Source organism: Halichoerus grypus, chromosome 6, assembly GCF_964656455.1.
Source record: "Halichoerus grypus chromosome 6, mHalGry1.hap1.1, whole genome shotgun sequence".
Taxonomy (NCBI): Eukaryota; Metazoa; Chordata; class Mammalia; order Carnivora; family Phocidae; genus Halichoerus; species Halichoerus grypus.
The window spans coordinates 61,774,913-61,795,388 of record NC_135717.1 but is presented as its reverse complement, the minus strand read 5'-3'; the positions used below and the strand labels follow the sequence as shown (position 1 = coordinate 61,795,388).

The 20,476-nt window shown below is 38.5% G+C and overlaps 1 protein-coding gene across 1 annotated transcript in view; it reads left to right on the top strand.

Annotated features, from left to right (window-relative positions):
* Positions 1-20,476, top strand: part of C6H10orf67 (chromosome 6 C10orf67 homolog) — a 159,794-nt gene that overhangs the window by 110,839 nt on the left and 28,479 nt on the right. Inside the window, exons 16-18 of the mRNA XM_078075241.1 lie at positions 7,975-8,054; positions 8,129-8,194; positions 18,654-18,741. Of these exons, the coding sequence (XP_077931367.1) occupies positions 7,975-8,054; positions 8,129-8,194; positions 18,654-18,741 (234 nt within the window). The remainder of the gene's footprint in view (positions 1-7,974; positions 8,055-8,128; positions 8,195-18,653; positions 18,742-20,476) is intronic.

Here is a 20,476-nt window from a genome sequence, read left to right as displayed (position 1 = left end):
GTTTTTTGGCATCCTATGTGGGATGCCAGAAGTCTGAAATTTTTTTTTTAATAAAACATTCATACTTATACCAAGTCTTCTCAATAAAGAAATGTCAAAAAAGAAAGTAAAAAAGAATCCTGCCACCCAGAGGTAATTATTAAAAACTCCTTGCGACCATCCTTTCACACAAATCTTGATGCAGATTTGCACACAACAAGATATGGAAACAGTGTTCAATGTATATAATAAATTATGTACAGTATTTTACTCCATGGAGCTAGCATGACTTACTTAACCAATCTTTGTCAATTTAGTAGTGCCTTCCAGAGATACTGTTTCTATTCTTTTGCTATTATAAACAATGGCTTCATCATCTTTAGACATTTCCATCATGGAAGAGTTCTGATTACAAATTAGTTTGATAGAAGGTGTGTATGTAAAGTCTAGGATGAGCTGGAGCCAGGCGAGGAAGCCTAATCCACACAGACTTTTGTCTTGAGATTTGCAGATAGCCTGGCTCAGCCTGGATTCTGTAGGGCTTTGTAGCCCCATCATCTGCCTAGATGTTTGAGAGCCCCCTGGCAGACAGGAAGTGGCACCCTTGGGGCCCATCAAATGGGCCTTGGGGTGCATCAAATGAAGACTTGTCTTATTTTTGAGAGAATTCCCTAGCTTAACAATTTTGTTGCAAGAAAATTCACTGGTGATATATGTAGATAAATGTTTTATTTTTACTTTTGGCCTAGTCAATGATTAATGCTTGCTTGCATACAGTCTCATATTTTATTTCAATATTCCTAATTCCCCAGTCTCTTTTCTCCAAATTGTCAGCACACAGGCTGGTTCTCCCCTCTTCATGGGCTTGTCATTCCCCCTCTCCTCCACCAACCAGCACCCACCGGGACATACTGGTGTTTAAAAATAGTTGTTTAGCTTAAAGGTTAAAAAAAAAAAATGAATGTTAATGTAAAAGTCAAGATTAATGAAATTTTAGGGACAGAAGATGATCTTTCTTCATGATGAGTTAGAAAGATTGTTTTGATAGTAATATATTTAATGGTTTAAAGGAGAGAGAGTCAAGGAGGCAGGAAAGCCCAGAAAGAATGGCCAAAGTTTCAGAAGAGGGACATTTGTGGAAATTAGGAGAAAAAAGAGAATGTAATGACTCCTTCATTGACAAGAAAAGGAGAAAGTCGATCTGATAAGGAATATGGTTAATCTTGTGGTGATTAATAAACATAATTGCACATCTTCTGTTATTACAAACCTTCGCTGTTGATTCCTAATTTAGAAGATTAATATGTTTTTAACATGTTTTCGGTGCTAAAAATGGAAAACAAACTTAAGAATTATAATCTCTGTTGGGCACCTGGGTGGCTCAGATGGTTAAGCGTCTGCCTTCAGCTCAGGTCATGATCCCAGGGTCCTGGGATCGAGTCCCACATCGGGGTCCTGGCTCAGCAGGGAGTCTGCTTCTCCCTCTCCCTCTGCCTCTCCCACTGCTCATGCTCTCTCTCTCTCTGTATCTCTGTGTCTCAAATGAATAAATAAAATCTTAAAAAAAAAAAAGAATTATAATCTCTGTTATAAATGAACCTGATTTCTTAATTTTATGATTTTTTAATTATATATACAAATTCAACAGAAAATGAGAACTATTTATAATAAATTATTTCTAATCACAATTTTTGGTTATTTTTATAATTATTCAATTTACATTTTCCTACTTAGGAAGTTATCTACTTTTCTATTAATATTACCATTCATTTTCACCTCTATCTATTGTTTAGCAGTCCAATGTTTGCACCTGTCAATGAAGTAGCCACATAAAGACTAGCATGCATATTCCAGAGAAAGTGGAATGTCAGCAGCTGACAAAACAAAATGACAGTTTAATGTGCACAGAGCCAGGATTCAATATAACATGCTGTAGTAAAGTTGAAAGTTCAACTTAAACTGGAGAGCAAACACTCTAGTCTACATGTGGTGCTTTTTTTTTTTTTTAATGAAAAGAGAAGCTATCTTTGTCATTGTAAGAGTATTGTCTTTTGGAGAGATTGAATCATTATTTGTTTTATAGAAGATATGGTATAGCAACAGTCTTATCTTTAGTTATTACAGAGTTGATCATTATAGGAGAGGCAGGAAAAGGGAGCCTTGAAAAATTGGAACTCGTTTTTACTATACGTGAATTTAAACACAGGGTCTTTTTAATAAACTTTCAACTATGGATATGACTGGATATAGTGAAGTAAATAAATACAAATGTCTTTCTACATGGGAACTTACTTTGTTTTATCAAATTGTTTTCCTGACTTTTTGTGGATTACTTTTTAAAATTTGGGTTAATTTTTTCCCCATTAGCATACTGGCAAGTGCCCTCCAAAGCTTGGAATTCTTACCCCAGTGATTTCCTTGGTCCATTGTTAACCAAATGGCAGTGAACTCACTCTGTACTCCTTGTGCCTGGGGGAGAGAGGCAGTTCAAGTGGATTGTGCCCTTTGAGAACACATAGGTGGAAAGATTCTAAAAAGTGCATGCCTCTGTCATTTTGGTAATCCTCACGGTTTTGGGGTTTTGGATCCACAGAAGGTTAATGATAACCAACACTTTTCATCGTTTTTGTTAAATTAGTGTTATTATACCTTAGGCTTCGTTTTTGTCTAGCTTCCTGTCACACGGGCCATGGGAAGACTGAGTCACAGTGCTGGTAATAGTAGTTGGTGGTTTCTTCCAGGGAGTTTGAGATAGCATGTCAACAACTAAAGGAGCATTTATTTGGGTAGTTCTAGGGCCCCAAAGGGCTCTCCAGGACTGTGAGGATTCATGGAGTGGGAATTAGAGTTTTGAGAACTAAGGTAAGAGCAGTGGGTTAGGGTCCCAGGTTTGGGAGTTCCCTATCAGCCCAGGATAAATCAGAGCTACAGGTCAGCCACGCCTGGACACAGGGTTTCATCCCTGACCCTCTGCTTTTCTCTCTCTGTAAATTTCATGAATGGCCTTATCTAAGTCTTCAGCTTCAACGAAAATATTGGTGACTCCAAATTCTATCTCTAGGATCAACCCCACTCCCAAATTCCAGGCCCTTGTCCCAGTTGCCTATTTTATGTCATCATTTGATTGTGCCCTAGATTTCTCTAACTCTAAGTATCTGAATGTGAACTTACCAAATTTTTTTCATTAAATAAGAACAGAATACTAGCATACAAAATTGTCCCTACTCCAATTATTCTTTTCTTTTTTTTTTGTCTTAGTGAATGGTACCATTGTCCATCTAGTTGCCCAAATAAGAAATTCTAGGCAGTTACCTTTTCACTCAAAGAGTGCCCTAAGTTCTACCTCTGTGAGCCCTGTTCTGTTTTCTGTTGTATCTTTAGTTCCTAGAATGTTTTCTGTCACATAGTAAGAATTCAGCAAATATTTAGTGAGTGAAAAAACAAAGAGAACAAACAGCCATTGGCTCCATAAGAAAGATGGTTAATTCAGGGAATGGACAAGGACTTAAAAGACATTTTTAAAATAAGTATATCTGGGGAAACATTCATGAGAAACTTCTCCATTAAGGAAGGACAGGCAGCTATGGGAAAGGAACAGCCTAAGGGAAAGAACAATTTCTTGGAAGTAACAACAACAACAACAACAACAAAAACAAAACAAAACACCAATGGGCAGGCTGAATAATAAAACTGACACAGCTGAAGACCCAATTAATAATCTGGAAGATTTGGGCACCTGGGTGGCTCAGTTGGTTAAGCGTCTGACTCTTGATTTCGGCTCAGGTCATGATCTCAGGGTTGTGGGATCGAGCCCCACATTGGGCTGCATGCTTAGCACTGAGTCTGCTTAAGATTCTCTCTCTCCCTCTCCCTCTCCCCTTCCCACCTCACGCTCTCTCTCTCTCTCTCAAATAAATAAATAAATCTTTAAAAAAATAATCTGGAAGATTAAGTGAACAGAGTCTCTTAGAACATAGTGTAAAATGGCAGACAGAAATTATGAGAAAAGTTAAAATATGAAGGATGGATCCAAGAGGTCTAATACCTTTCTAATAGAGTTTTCAGGAAGCAAGACAGGTACAATGGAAGTAAGACAGCAATAAAAGAAATAAAATAAAATTTCCATAAACTAAAGCAAAGGAACATTAAGATTCAGATGGAAAGGCCCATCAAGTGCTAAACAGGATTGAAATGAAAAGCAGAGTATCTGTTGTATTTTATCAAATCTCAGATGACAGTGGTTAAGACACATATTTATTTTATGTACCACGAGCAAGGCAAAACTGCTGCCTATTAAATTATGATGTGCACACAGTTGTAAGGCACCTCTTTCAAAGATGTTAAAACACTGAGTGGGACACAGAATATGTCTTAAAATTGATGAAAACAGCAGGTACATTCTGGTGAAATTTTAGGTCTCTAAGAATAAAGAAGAGAAAAAAAAACAGTTTATCTATAATGGAACAAAAAAAGGAAACTAATTTTCTCATCAGCATCACTGGTTGCTACAAGCAAATAAAGCAAAGTTTTCAAAAGGAAAAAAAATTGAATCCTAGTTCTTATATCCAACTAAATTCTCAACTGAGTATGGAAGAGAAATAAAGATATTTTTGAACGTGTGAAAACTCAAAAAGTTTGTTATATGTGGAAACTGTTGAAAGAAATTATTCAAGAAACACTCTAACCAAATATAGAAAGAATCCAATATGCAGGATGATAAGGACCCAAGAAGAAGGGGAAAGGAAGTGTGACTCAGAAGTAAAGGGAGCTAGAAAATGAAAAGTTGTAACATTAGGGGCGCCTGGGTGGATCAGTCGGTTAAGCGTCTGCCTTCGGCTCAGGTCATGATCCCGGGGTCCTGGGATCGAGCCCCGCATCGGGCTCCCTGCTCAGCGGGGAGCCTGCTTGTCCCTTTCTCTCTGCCTGCCGCTCCGCTCACTCTCTCAACCTCTCTGTCAAATAAACAAATAAAATCTTAAGAAAAAAAAGTTGTAACTGTAGAGCAGCCCTGGGAAGAGTCTCCTTTTAGTAGCAAAGCTTAGTTACAGGTTTACCTTGTCTTCCCTGTGGAGCCAATTACACTTCTTGGTCTTGCAGTAAATAATGTTTGCAGAAACACATTTCACTTTTCAGATTCAGGCTGTAGATAAAGCGTGGGGCACTTAATTAGAGTTTGAGAACAATCCTATAGACATTAACAATGTAAAAATAACAGTCCTTCCCAAAACTGGGAGGTGGCGAGAGTGAAGAGTGTTAGGGGGAAAAAAAAAGACTAAATAAATTTCCCATCTTTCACAGCAGGGAATTAACAAATCAAAATATAGAAGTTTACATATTTTGAAATGATAATAAAGGCAACTATGATGTGAGTTAAACATCTGCAAATTAAAAAAAACCCAGGCATGTGAGGGAGAGAGAGAGAGAAGGCAGAAGATAATGTGAATGCTTTAAATTCTGAATCTTTATTTGTGGAGAAGCCCAAATCAATAAAAGCTGTTATTTATTTATAATAATGATGAGAAAAATGAAAACAAAACACAATGAGCAAACAAAACCTTAACTTCTGGGAAGTGAGAATCTCAGGTTCAGGTATGCTATTTGCAGTTCATTTAAAAAATGCATGTATTATCTATTATGAAAAATCTAAAATAATATGAGGGGCGCCTGGGTGGCTCAGTTGGTTGAGCGCCGACTCTTGATTTCGGCTCAGGTCCTGATCTCAGGGTCATAGGATTGAGCCCCTACTGGGGCCCGTACTCAGCATGGAGTCTGCTTGAAATTCTCTCCCTCTTCCTCCCCCCAGCCCTCCCCCACTTGCACATGCGCCTTTCTCAAATAATAAAGAAAGAAAATCTTTACAAAAAGCTAAAGTAATATGAATGAAGAAGTCAATAGGTAGCATATAGAAGTAAACGTAATATATGTTAACTGTCTGGCACATAATAGGCACTCAATAAACTATAGCTTTTAGGGCTGTTGCTACAAATTTTGTTATTTTTAATTTGTGGCAGCTGATGTTGGCAGGGTTCTCTCTGTTCCCTCGGATATGAATAAAACTGGTTCAAACCCCCATTCTGTGCTTTGTGGCAGCCTAGAGCATGTCCCGGGTTTTCTGCAGATGCCCACGGCATCTGCTGGTTGTCGCCGTGTCTAGCTCCTTCTTCCACTGAACTAAGTCAGTTTCTGAGTGTCACTGTGCTCTGCTTCCCATCCCAGTTCCCATTTTGTTTAATCAGACCTTGAATTTCATCCAATTATGCGATGTCTATTAAAACAACCCGCTCGCAGGACCCCTTTGTATATGTAAATTTGAGGAGGTTGAAGAAGGTAAGTGACAGGGACCAGGCATCACCAAGATGCCATTTCAAATTAAATAGTGGCCATCACCCCTGGACACCGGTCACCCACAATGTCACCAGACGCTAGCACCACCAAGCCTTGTGGCCTTGCCTGGCCATTCTCTCTCTCTCTCTCTCTCTCTCTCACACACACACACTCTCTTTCTCTCTTCCCAGTCCTTCTAATTACTCAGGGGAAGTTAGCTCTAAGTTCCTTTTACTCTCTTCTGCAGCACTCTCTAGCTCCTTTTCCCGGACCTGGCTCTAGACTTTCCTGGGTGGAGCCCACCTTACCAAGACGGGCAACAGATTCAGGGCCTTGTGGGTCACAGAACCCACCAGAGAGGTAGTGGTAGTAATAAGGAGCACCTTTTTCTGTCTTTTGTGTAGGAACACAGAGATAGCTAAACAAGCAGATTTTTATATTCAGTATGCTTTCTCACTGCCATCTGCTCTTAACATCAGAGAGATAACACTAGTGAAAAGTCATTATAATTATCATTTCAATCATGTAAATCATCATTTAAAATAAAGTTTCCTTAAAGGTTATCACTACACTAATAACTGCCCACTTCATTAAAAAAAAAAGTATAATAGTAAAATTTGGCCAATATAGGAGTGCAGAGAAATGCACTTTAAAAAGATGGTAGTGGGAAAGTTGGTTTTAATGGACTGTGATTGTCCAGTTGCAAAGGCAATGTACAAAAGCCCTGGGCTTTATACATTAGGGAAGGCAGAGAAGACCCCTGCAGGACTATGGTTGGCATATTCTAAGACTCAGTTGCCTATCTCTAAGCTGCAGAAAAACTACATCTTTATGCACTGATTTGAAATGTTATATTTACGTTGGTTTATTTTCACGCCAGGTGAGGCATGCAAAACCAGCTGCGGTACACGAAGAAAAGGTGAAATTGTCAGTGGCTAAGGTATAATAATGACTAATATGACCATTACTATTAACATGCTTATTGTTTATATTGATGCTGGCTATTCTTAAAAAGTGGCAATGACTTTGAAAGCTACACCGAGAGTGGGTCTCATGAAGAGACAAAGACCTGATTCACACTGTAGTCTGATTCCGGGGTACGTCCGGGCTGGATCCAAAGAAATCTCTCTCATTTGTGATATGCCTACAATTCCACTGTTAGAGATTCATTCCTTTTGCCAAACTTTGTCCCCTTGTAATATATAAACAATCCTGAGAAATGGGTGACATAAAGCTCTAATGTGATTGACTTGGTCAGATCCTTTCCTGAGAACAGTTTTGGTAAGAAAAAAAGAAAGAAGGAAAGAAAATAGAGTAACTGGAGCAGGTCCTGCCTATAATGAGCTGGAGAGGTCACAGTAAGAGAGAGAAAACAAGATTTAGAAAAAGGGATACCTGGTAGGGGAGGGGTGATGAAGATAAGTTTTGATTGCTTTGTAATATTGCTTAGAACTGGCTGCCTTTAAATGAATCACTTATAGGACATGGAGGATGGGATCTTTAATTCTTGCAATTTATGGGGACTTGCAAGTAAATGTAACTCACTATTCCCTCAAATTATTTTTGATAGGTAGAATGTGCATGCTATTTAATAGAAATAGCTTTTAAGATTTATGGAGAAAGAATATATTGTTCATGTAATTCACTTTGTGATGTGTTTTCTATTGAAAGATTGAAGACAGACATATTTTGGAGGAGCAAATACAAGTACTAAAGGCTAATTTAGAAAAAGAGAAAAAGAAGACAGAAAGGTACTGGTAATAATGAAGCATAATTGTTCGTTTGTAGCTAATACAACATTTAACCATCTATAAATCTATTACAGATTTAAGAAAGAATCAGAACAGATAAACAAAAACTGGGAAAAGAAATTCTATATTCTCAGGAATAGGTATGTGGTGATATGTATAAATTCTATTTATAAAAATGTGACTAATCATCTTTTAAAAAGTGACTAATGTACATTTTTCTGTGCATATTAATTAATATAAAATACCAGCATACACCTTTAAAAAGAAATGCAAAATTTGGCTTAAATAGAAGAGTTGTCAAAGTCACTTCAAAGAAAAAATAATTCAATATTCTATTACATTCCCTATCTCCATATTTCAATTTTAAAGGATCAACAGGATAGACAGCCTCTTCTTGATATCTGGTTTAATCAGACCTACCTAGTCATCTTCCCGCATAGGGCTATTAAAAGAGTTTCCTGTTTATTTGCACATGATAATATTTAACTGGTCTAGATCTTCTTTATAAAATAGTTTTATATACTGTATCCTCTATTCTTTTACAGACAAAACAGCACCGATTCCTTAATTCTCAGATCTCTTCTTCACTCACATAATCATTTTAATTTATCTTCCCTACGTCACCTTTGTCTTTTTAAAAGTGGAGTAAGTGACTACTGTAAAATTCTGGAAAGGCTAAAAGCAACACCAAGTAGAGAAAATGCCTACTTTTTTTCCCTTGTCCTAACATGTTAATTTAAAACATCTATATTCTATTCTCTTGTTTCCGGCCATAATGTCACCCAGATTCTCTTCTCTTTATCACATGTTGGAAGTTCCTTTGCAAGATTTTCTCACAGTCAAGGAGCATCCAAGACAGGATGGATTCAGTGTTGGTCTGATGTCAGAGGTCAAGCATGAGACTCACACAGGACTTCGTAGGATGATAATGCCCTACATTTGCACAGCACCTCATAAGCTTACACTATTATTGTGTGTATGAGAGAGAGGGAGAAAAAAGAAATCCTATACGTTGCTGCATACATCACCCTGAAATGGTCTCAGGTGGTACACTGAGAATCCACATGCTAGCGGGAATACCACCAGGTGATGAGAGAAAGATCTCCTTGTGGTAACATGCACTCCTGCTTGTGTTTCACGTCTGTGCTGATAATGCTCTGTGCTCTGAAAAATGTGCATATTAATACCTGCCCTAACTACCTCATACAGTTATTCTAAGGATAGAATATAAATACAGGTGAGAAACAAGAGACTGAGACTGAGACTGGCTTAAATATGCACTTCATTTCCCCAAACGTGGATTTTGGACTACTTCTGAAACTGAGTAGACTCTCTTTCCCTTACTTATTTCTGTGGGGTTCACTTTGGTGTTTTTTTTTTTTTTTAAGATTTTATTTATTTATTTGAGAGAGAGAGGGAGAACGAGTGGGGGGCGCAGAGAGAGAGGGACAAGCAGACCTCCCACCGGGAAGCCGGTCGTGGGATTCCGTGTGGGGCTTGATCCGAGGACCCAGAGATCACGACCTGAGCCACTTAACCGACTAAGCCACCGACTGAGCCACCTAGGCGCGCCTGTGGGCTTCACTTTGATCCTTAATATTTATGCTGTGTCTATCCCAATGGGATTCATCCCATATTTCAATGACCATTTACAAGAATGTCTCAGTTTTACTTCAAGTTGATTTGCTGTTAATCAAGATGGTCTACGTTCATTTCATCATTTTGATCTTTGCAGACTTTATGTTGCTATCTAAACATTTGGAATAGCAACAAGTATGATTACATATTTTCTATATGTTTTCTCACTTAATCAACTAACTGGGACATAATGTTGGGACATAACGCATTGTCTCTCTCATGTGGTTGCATCACCAAGTGTTCATTCAAGGTAATATATAACATAGAGAGTGTGTCTATCCAGGGTACTGCATCATGGTGGGGGATGGAGATTGACAGTACAGTCGCAGATTTGTATCGCTGAAATGGTCATTTCATTTCATTGTAACAGATCTTAGATCAGGCGCCATCATTTTGTTTTGTAGAGGAAAAACTTCACCTTGGCCAGGTAACGTAACAGTCGAATCCAACAATTTCTCAGACAAGTCATGATTTATATTCAGCCCCAGTCCAATTCAGAGCTTCCACCTCCAAGCTCCTTTTCTGTCTCTGCTGAGTTGGCTCTATTTCCAGGAAGATGGAACTTAAGCGGGGCCGACCAGGGCAGGAGCTAGTCTTTCCTCTTAGCGTGGCATGATGCCGTCATGGTCGCGTCTCTCCGCCCAAACGGTGTGCAGGTGTGGCACATGGGCGCAGGACTAGATCCCCACCCGCCCGGTGCCGCAGTGATGCCGCCGTGAGTGTCCCACCTCAACCCGACACCCGTCTGAGCCATCCCTCGGTCCTGCCTGCTGAGCTCCTGGGGCCGGCCGGACCCACTGCTGCGCATCACTCCGGCCACGGCGCAGAGAACTTACACGCACGCTGTTCCCACACGGCGGTGGAGTGCGCGCAGCAAACTGGGGTACGTCCGCACCCTTTCCCTCCCTCCTCCTTTCTCCGCATGCGCAGTCCCTCCCAGGGAGATCGCCAACCAGCAGAGCTGGAGACGCGACGTGCCCGCGCAGGCGCACTGTGCTCTCACTCTCCTCCCTCTTCCTCTCACTGTTCTAACCCCCCTTGTTCTTGGACTTGGGGGACAGGGAAAGTTAGATAAACAGAAACCCTACGCCGCCCCTTCTTTCCTTTTCTCTCCCCACTTCCCTCCCTTCTCAGGCTTCTGGCTTGCGTCGCCTGTCACAGGAGTCCTAGGACCTTTCCCGGTACACCTGCCCTCCCCGGTCCCGTTAGTTTCACCCCTGACAGGTTTAGACTCTTGTATCTTTGTTCTCAGCCCTTGTCAGGGTGTAGTGTGGGGGGAAAGGACGATTTGGCCCTTGGTAGCTTGTTGTCGCTCATTGCCACCTGAGTATACCCACAACACGTTCATTGTCTATGAAATTCAAGATTCACAAGAAATGCCAAAGCCAAATCAGAATAAATCTGGAGTCTTGGGCACTCGGTGGTTTTTCTGAGTCTTGTGCCTTCCTCTAAATTCAGCTGTCTGTAGTCTTCTCAAAAGCTAGGCCCTGGGCTGGTGAGGGGATGGTGTGGGGTTAGCTCCTGAAGTTCAGAGTGTTCAGCTGATGGTGATCCAAAACGCAGTTTCCCAGGTTGGGAAGTGAGGGGAATTGGAATCAAAAGCCAAGCAGACATGGATGTTGATGGTAGCTTTATTTATAACTACCCAAACTCGGAAGCAACCAAGAGGTCTTTTAGGGGGCGAATGGATACATTGTGCTATGTCCAGACCTAAAAAGAAATGAGCTGTCAGGCCATGACAAGACATAGAGGAACCTTAAACGTATATTACGAGGTGAAAGAAGCCAGTCTAAAAAGGCCATGGTCCTATATGACATGCTGGAAAAGGTAAAACCATGGAGACAGCAGAAGAATCAGTGGTTGCCAAGGGCTGGGGGTAGGGAGAGATGAGTCGGTGGAGCACAGAGGATTTTGAGGGCAGTGACACTACTCTGCATGATACTACAAAGTAAGTACATGCCATTACACATTTGTTAAAACCCATAAAATGTACGACACCAAGACTGAACCCTAATGTCAACTATGGATTTTGAGCCATAAGATGTGTCAGTGTAGATTCATTGATTGTAATTAATGTACCACTCTGTTGGTTAACAGTCGGGGAGGCCGTCCATGTGGGGGGGCAGGAAGTATATGGGAAATCTCTGTACCTTGTTCTCCATTTGCTGTGAACCTAAAACTGCTCTAAAAAATTAAGTGTGTTTAAAAAATGAAAAGGAAAAAGAAAAAAGCTAAGCAGACAACCAAATGAAGGTGTCAGTCTAAAGGTGCTGTTCAGAGAAGTAGGATCCACAGTGCGTAGTAACTGGGGGCTCTGGGACAGAGGGGATGGTTTAATGTGGAGGTCCGTGGTACGTGGTAGAGCATGGAGGGAGGTCCACAATCTCTGAAGGGCTGCAGCGATCCTTTTTGCCCCCTGATTCTTGCAGTTTCCAAGGCTGAGTGTGGGGAACAGGCTATTATGATCACCAAACAAGACTCAGAACTGAATTTTCCAATGTCCTTTTTTAGCTGAGGGGAGTGTACTTCATTCTTGGAGTATATTTATCCATTCCTAAATATCTCAACCGGAAGTCCTCGCCGCAGTTTAGCCAGCCTACTACCCAAAAGATACACTTTGTTATTTGGAAATAGATCCTTTCTCAAGCAATCATCTTCATCTGGTAAAGTTATATGAAAAATCCAGTGTCCTTTTTGCTAAAATATGTGCAACAAATGATTAATCTCAAAGATGCCTGCCATGAAATTGTTAAACTGAATGAAATTAGCAGCTACTAATTGTGTGTTATTGTGTTATGTGTGTGTTGAATGTATACGATTAATGTTTTAGTTTACTAGATAGTGCCCGAGACAATACTAATCGTTTCACATGCATCAAATCCTTATTGAAACTGTAGGTGGTAGTTAAAAATAGTAACTCCAGGGTGCCTGGGTGGCCCAGTCGTTAAGCTGACTCTTGATTTCAGCTTAGGTCATGATCTCGGGGTGGTGAGATCAAGCCCTGCATCAGGCTCCGGGCTGAGGGTGGAGCCTGTTTGAGGATTCTCTCTCCCTCTGCCCCTCCCCCACCATGCTTGCACGAGCTCTCACACTCTCTCTCTCTCAAAAAATACTAACTCCACTTCTCTTATGAGAAAACTGAAGTTCAAAGAAGTTGAGTAATTTATCAGAATTCATACAGCTAAAGAGTGACAGATCTCAGTCATGGACACAGGTCTTTCTAACCCTTAAAAACATGTTACTCTTAGTTTCTTTTTCTGTACTAAAATTTTTTTTTGGTTCAACATTTAATATATACAGAAAAATACTTAAGATATACTAGTATAGTATAAAGATAGCAATATAATGAACACAAGTATTCTTACTACAAGATGAAGTGTTAGCAGTATCTTCAAAACCATCGTGTGCCCATTCCATGCCTAGTGCCTCTTCTTCCTCCAATGTAACATCTATCCTAAGTTAATGTTTATCATTCTCTGGGGAAAGGTTTTATTTTTTTGAATTCTCATTTTAATTCCAGCTAGTTAACATACAGTGTTAGTTAGTTTAGTGTTAGTGTTACTTTCAGGTGTACAATATAGTGATTCATTACTTCCATATAACAGCCAGTGCTCATCATGACAAGTGTCCTCCTTAATCCCCATCACCTGTTTAACCCACCCCCCTCCATTCTCTTCCTCTCTGGGAACCATCTATTTGTTCTCTGTAGTTAAAAGTCTGTTTCTTGGTTTGTCTCTCTCTCTCTCTCTTTTTTCCCTTTGCTCATTTGTTTTGTTTCTTAAATTCCACATATGAGTAAAATCATATGGTATTTGTCTTACACTGACTGACTTATTTCCCTTAACATAATACTCTCTAGCTCCAACCAGGTCATTGCAAATGGCAAGATTTCATTTTTATGGCTGAATAATATTCCATGGGGTGTGTGTGTGTGTGTGTGTGTGTGTGTGTGTGTGTGTGTATACACACAATGTATGTATAAATATCTTCTTTATCCATTCATCAATTGATGGATGCTTGGGCTGCTTCCATATCTTGGCTATTATAAATAATGCTGCTTAAACATAGGGCTGTATGTATCCTTTCAAATGAATGTTTTTGTATTTTTGGGTAAATATCCAGTAGTGTGATTACTGGATCATAAGGTAGTTCTACTTTTAACTTTTTGAGGAACTTCCACACTGTTTTCCACAGTGGCTGCAGCAGTTTTCCTTCCCACCAACAATGCATGAATGTTCCTCTTTCTCCACATCCTCACCAATGCCTGTTGTTTCTTGTTTTGTTGATTTTAACCATTCTGACAGGTGTGAGGTGGTATCTTATTGTGGTTTTGATTTACATTTCCCTGATCGTGAGTGATGATGAACATATTTTCATGTGTCTATAGGCCATCCCTGGAGGAAGGTTTTAAATAATATCCAGTTTGTTAAATAGATATTGAGTTATTCTGATTTTCCATTTCTAGTAGATTTCATAATTTATGTTGTCTTTTTAAAGGAATTTTACCATGGCATCTGGGTGGTTCAGTCGGTTAAGCATCCAGCTCTAGGTTTCAGCTCAGGTCATGATCACATAGATCACGAGATCAAGCCCCACGTTGGCTCTGTGCTCAGGGAGGAGTCTGCTTGAAGATTCTCTCCCTCTGCCCCTCCCCCGACTCATGCGTGCTTGCTCGCTCTCTCTCTTTCTCTCTCTCTCTAAAATAAATAAATAAATCTAAAAAAATAAAAAGGAATTTTACCTTTTCGCTAAAGTGTCAAATTGATTGACTTAAAGTTGTTCATAATATCCTCATATTTTATACTTAAATTATCTGTAAGATCTAATGATGTCCCCTTTTTCATTTCTGATATTGATAATATGTGTTCTCTTTTATTGATCAATCTTGTTAAGAGTTAGTCAGTTTTATTATTTATTTCAAAGAAATCATTTTTCCTTTGTTGAATTTCTCTCATATATTTGTTTTCTTTTCATTAGTTTCTGTTCTTATCTTTATTATTTTCTTCCTTCTACTTTCTTTGTGTATGATTTGCAATCCTTCCTAAGAAGAAAGCTGAAATCATTGGTTTTCAGATTTTTTTTCTTCTACTATATACATTTCAGACTACATATTGTCCTCTAAGCACTGCTTGAGTTGCATCCCACAAATTGAGACATGTTACGTACTATCGTTCAGTATAAAACATTTTATAAATTCTATTTTATTTTATCTTTGATCCATGGGTTATTTAGAAGTGATATGTTTTATTTTCAGGTAGTGGAAGATGGTCTAGTTGTACTTCTAGATTAATTCTACTGTGCTCAGAGAACCTATTCTGAATTATTTCAATCTGTTAAAATTTTTGATACTTGTTTTATGCTCAGCATAGGGTTGATTTTGAAAAAATGATCCATGTACACTTAGAAAGAAGAGGAATTCTATCACTGAGTGCAGTGTTTTATCTATTTCAATTAGGTCAAGTTTATCCATTGTGTTTTTTATATCTTTTATATACTTACATTTTTGCTACAGTTCCAACTATTAAGACAGGAGTATTAAATTTTCCACTATGTTTATAGATTTATCTATTTCTCTTTTAGTTCTGTCAGTTTTTGCTTTAAATATTTTATGGCTACATTTATGGATACCTACAAATTTAGAATCCTGCTATCTTCTTATGAAGTTATCATTTATATGTATCATTATGAGCCATTCCTTTCTATCTGTAAAAATGCCTTCTGGCTGAATGTCTCCTTCATTTGGAATTAATATAACTGTATCACTCTTCATTGATTAAGATTGCATGGTGCATTTTTTCCTTCAACCTATCTTGTTTTTATATTTGAATGTGTCTCTTGTAAGCAGCATAGAGCTGGATTTTTAATCTGACCTGCCAGTCTTATTTATTTAATTGGCCTACTTCATTTACTTTTAGCGAGATTACTTGTATCCTTGGGTTTGTGTCTACCAACATAACACATTTTTTTCCTATTTAGCCAATCTGTTTCTTCTTCTCTCCTTTTCACCTTTTTTGGACTAATCAACGTATTTTTATTCCATATTTTCTTCTATTGACTTGTTAGTTATTTATTCTTTTCTCTTTTTGTAATTTTAACCCACATCCTTTGCCTACCACAGTCTTTTACAAATTTCTATTTAATACTTGCCCAAGAATTCTAGAACCTTAGAATCATTATGTTGTACACCTGAAACCAACAGGATAGTGTATATCAATTATACTTCAATGAAAAAGAAAAAAGGAAAGAATTCTAGAACCTTAGAATATTTTAACTCCATTTAACCCCCTCCCACACTTTCATTTTGATTCCTTATAAATGTTTAACACCATGGAACATTACAATTATTGTTAGGCATAGTCAGTATTCACTTCCAGTAACATTTTTACTCTGTGAGCTCTTTGTTTCTTCCTGCTTTCAATGTGTTTCCATCTGGGATCATCTTCCTCCTATCCAAATAGCTCTCTTTAGTTTTTCTTTTAATATAGGTTTGCACGCAAATAATTCTGTCAGCTTTCCTTTATAGGAAAATGTCTTTATTTTACCTTCATTATTGAAGATTATTTTCTATGAGTGTAGAATTCTGTGCTGGTAGTTTCTTTTCCCTCAGCCTATTCATGATGCCAGTGCATTGAGTACTGGCCTCCACCGGAGATGTCGAGACTTATCAACTATCAGCCTCTCCTCTTCTAGGATTCTAATTATATGTAAGTTGTGCCTTTTGACTATAACCCACATGTTTCTTATACTCCTGTCTGGTTTTTCCTACTTTTTTCTCTAGGCTTCACTTTGAATATATATATATATATTTTTTTTTTTTCTCTAGGCTTCACTTTGAATATATATATATATATATATATAGAGAGAGAGAGAGAGAGAGAGAGAGAGAGAGAGAGGTCTGCCTTTGACATGAATAATCCTGTCTGTGCTCTGCTGTATCCATTCTACTATTCAGCCCATGTACTGAGTTCTTAATATCATATATGATTGCTTCAGTTCTAAGACGACTACTCATTTTTTTAAGTAGATTCCAATTCTGTGCTGAAATTCACCATTTTTAAATCTATTTTACCAATCTTTTGCTCTGTTTTCTTCATCATAGTGATATTAAAGTCATCATTGCTCTGCTTTTTTCTATTCATGTTTCCATTTTTTTAGCACACATAGTAACTTACTATATAACAACTTTATTGACATATAGTTTACATACCACCCTTTGAAAGGATGATTTTTAGTGTATTCACAGAGTTGGACAACAATTACCGCTCTCTAAATCAGAACATTTTCATCAACCCATAAAGGAACTCCATATCCTTTGGCAGCCACTCCCCATTGCCATGGCTGCCAACCACTAGCAACCACTAATCTACTTTCTGTCTCTATGGATTTGCCCCTTCTGGACATTTCATATACACAGACTCATACACTATGTGACCTTTTGTGACAAGCTTCTTTCACTTGGCATAATGTTTTCAAGTTTATCTATGTCGTAGAAGGTATCAGTATTTCATTACTTTTGGTTGCCAAATAATACTCCATTGCATGGATATACTACATTTTGTTTACCCATTCTTCAGTGTTTAGACATTTTAATTATTTCCACTTCTTAGTTACTATGTATAATGCTGTTATTAACAGTCATGTACAGGTTTTGGTGTGGAACATATGTTTTCAGTTCTCTTAGGTATATACTGGAAGAAATTGCTAGGTCGTATGATAATTCTATGTTTAACATTTTGAGGAACTGCCAAACTCTTTTCCAAAGTGGCTGCACCATTTTACAATTACAGAAGCAACAGATGAGGGTTCCCATTTCTCTGTATCCTCTCCAACATTTCTCATTGTCTGTCTTTTTGGTTTTAGTTATGCTAACAGTTATACAGTGGTACCTCATTGCGGTTTTGGTCCATGAGACACACCCAGTCTCTTCTAAGACCCTCCATGTGACTGGATACTGGGACATTTTTTGTTCCTTCCTAGTGGCTACCCAAAGTTGTCCAGCATACTGGTGGCTTTGTCTCCAGAACATGCTTTCCTGAGGGTGAATCTCCTACTTTTAGCAACGTTTGCAATCTGGATAGGCTGAGAATTTCCCAAATTTTTAACATATTTGTTGTGTTTCAATACATTATAATCATTATTTTTGATGCTCAGTTTCTCCAATCGTAAGTCAATGGGAGCCCTCTTAAGGTTGACTGCTGTGTTCTTTTGGCACAGTCTTTGATGACTCCCTTAACAATAAAATGTCCCAGGCTCAACTTGGATATTTATTACCTTAGATCTAGAAACAGCCATTTCTGAAAGATGCCCTGGTTCATTTTAGGGAGAAATGTTTTTAAAGCTACAGTCTGGGGGGCACCTGGGTGGCTCAGTCGGTTAAGTGTCTGACTTCAGCTCAAGTCATGGTCTCAGGGTCATAGGATGGAGCCCCGAGTCTGGCTCGGAGCTCAGCAGAGAGTCTGCTTCTCTCTCTCCCTCTCCCTCTACCCCTCCCCCTGCTTGTGCTCTCTCTGTCTTCTCGTCTCTCTCTCAAGTAAATAAATAAAATCTTAAAAAAAAAATAAAACAAAAAACACCCAAAACTACAGTTTGGGCTCCAAGATGCTCATTGATACTGGGTTGTCATTCATTGATTCTGTGCCTTTTCAGGGTTGGGAAATATGTAGTCTTAAAGATGAAAAAAGTAGGGGTGCCTGGCTGGCTCAGTCAGTAGAGCATGTGACTCTTGATCTCAAGGTTGTGCGTTCAAGCCCAAAGCTGGGTGTAGAGATTGCTTAAAAATAAAAGCTTTAAAAAAAATAACTAAAAATGAAAGAAGTAACAAACTCATACTAATATTTTAAATTTTTTACTTTTATCTCTTTCACAATGAAAATTGTAGTTCCTAACCACATGAACATAATATTAATTTGCTTTATCTTATGATTTCTATACATTTTAATTTCACCATTTCTTTTATTTTAGCTTTCATGTCCTTAAAGATGAGATGTTTACTAGGCACACATTGTTTCGTCAGTTTGCAGTACTTGCTGATACGTCCTTCAATTATATTGTGAGTACATATAATGTTTAGATACTGTTTGTCTCTTTGATGATATTTGTACATGTCTTTCTGTTCTTATTTAACATTTATTGAGCCCCTGTCTGGAGATAGTACGTGACAGTCATCTGCTAGATACTAAGGATACAAGACCGAGTGCCTGAGCCCAAAGAGCTCAATCTGGTACGAGATATAGATGTGTAAACAAATCCTTTCAATGCAGTATGGTTGGGCTATAATAGAGGCAAGCAGAAATTAAAGAGGAGGGGTGACACTAGCTGGGAAGTATTTGTCAGTCTGACCACTTGTGGGCATGGATGGAATGTAAGGAAATAGATCCAAGTATCCAGTCACTTCCAAAGGGAAAAAGGAGGCAAAAGAATCTTTTCCTAGTACCAAGCCATTCATTTTCATGCTAGAAGTCACTTGTAGATAAAGCCCAATTTTAAAATAGACTATTTTTTTAAACCTGTGTACTTAATGTTTTTATTTGGGAACTGTGATTGTAAAGGTAAATGATGTCCAGTGTAGAAATATATCCAGGAAATTTCAAATAGTAAGAAAATTAGCAAGCTGTACATGGTATTGAGCACCCGTCATGATGCTAAGTATTCTGGGACAAGGCTTGTGGGAAAGAGCACAAGAAATACAAAATACAGGCTCTTGCTTTAGGAAGCTTCCAATCTAAAATTACTCTTAAAATTTTTTTCAACATTTTTTACTTTGACTTTATTTTCTAAATTTTAAGTTGCTGCAGATGAAAGAACTTAAGAATGTTGGCAAGATAACATTTAATTATTTCTAATTTTTAACTAAATTACCTGGTAATCTGAACCAGCTTGCTGAGCTTTTAATAATTGACTCCCCTGAAATATCCCCGGACTGGATTACATCGATAAGAATATATAGTCTCTTTTTTTTATCCTTTTGGTTTTTTCTCTTTCGACTGAAGGTTACAGTTTCGATTGGAGTAATCCTCATTTCAGATATTTAATCAGCTGGACAAATAAAATATTGTTGGACCCATGAGAATGCTGTGCTAACTCAAAAATCGAGCTTTTTGAGGATTACCTGGTAAAACTGTCTGGTCCAAAGGTGAACTGGCCAGGTTTAATGAAAGAGAATTCTAAAAATCTCAAAGTTACACCAGTACAGGCACATTAATAGATCCAGTCCTTGTCTTGAGAAAAATCTCTGACTTGCCCTCAGTCTATCTTCCTGTGAGGAGAGCTAGTGCTCCATCCAGCCTAGAATACATCCATGTGCCATTACTTCTGTGGGATTCCAGGCTCATGATCCTTATCTATACGTCCACACAGTATACAGGCACTTGAGATGCTCGTCAGAGTGGATAGCAAATATTGAAGAAAAATAGACGGGGGCAGGGGTGGGGAGGAGGGAAAGAGAGTGATGAGTGAGTGAGTTATGGATAACTAATTTTTCCTTGGTTCCCTACACTATAGCCACTCCACAAATATTTATTGAGTGTAAACATGCACCAAGCACCATGCTCCGTGCTGGGAGCGAGATAGTGCACATGACAAATAGGGCTCCTTCCTTTACAGGCTATAAATTTCATGAGGGCCACGGACTGGTCTGTCTTGTCAACTGTTTCACTCACAGAGATTAGAATGGTGCCTGACTTACAGAGTAGAAAACATAGATATTAATAAGGAAATATCGCAAACTTTAAATGACATATTTGAATAAATGCTATGAAAGAAAAAGTTTAATACTTTCTTACTAT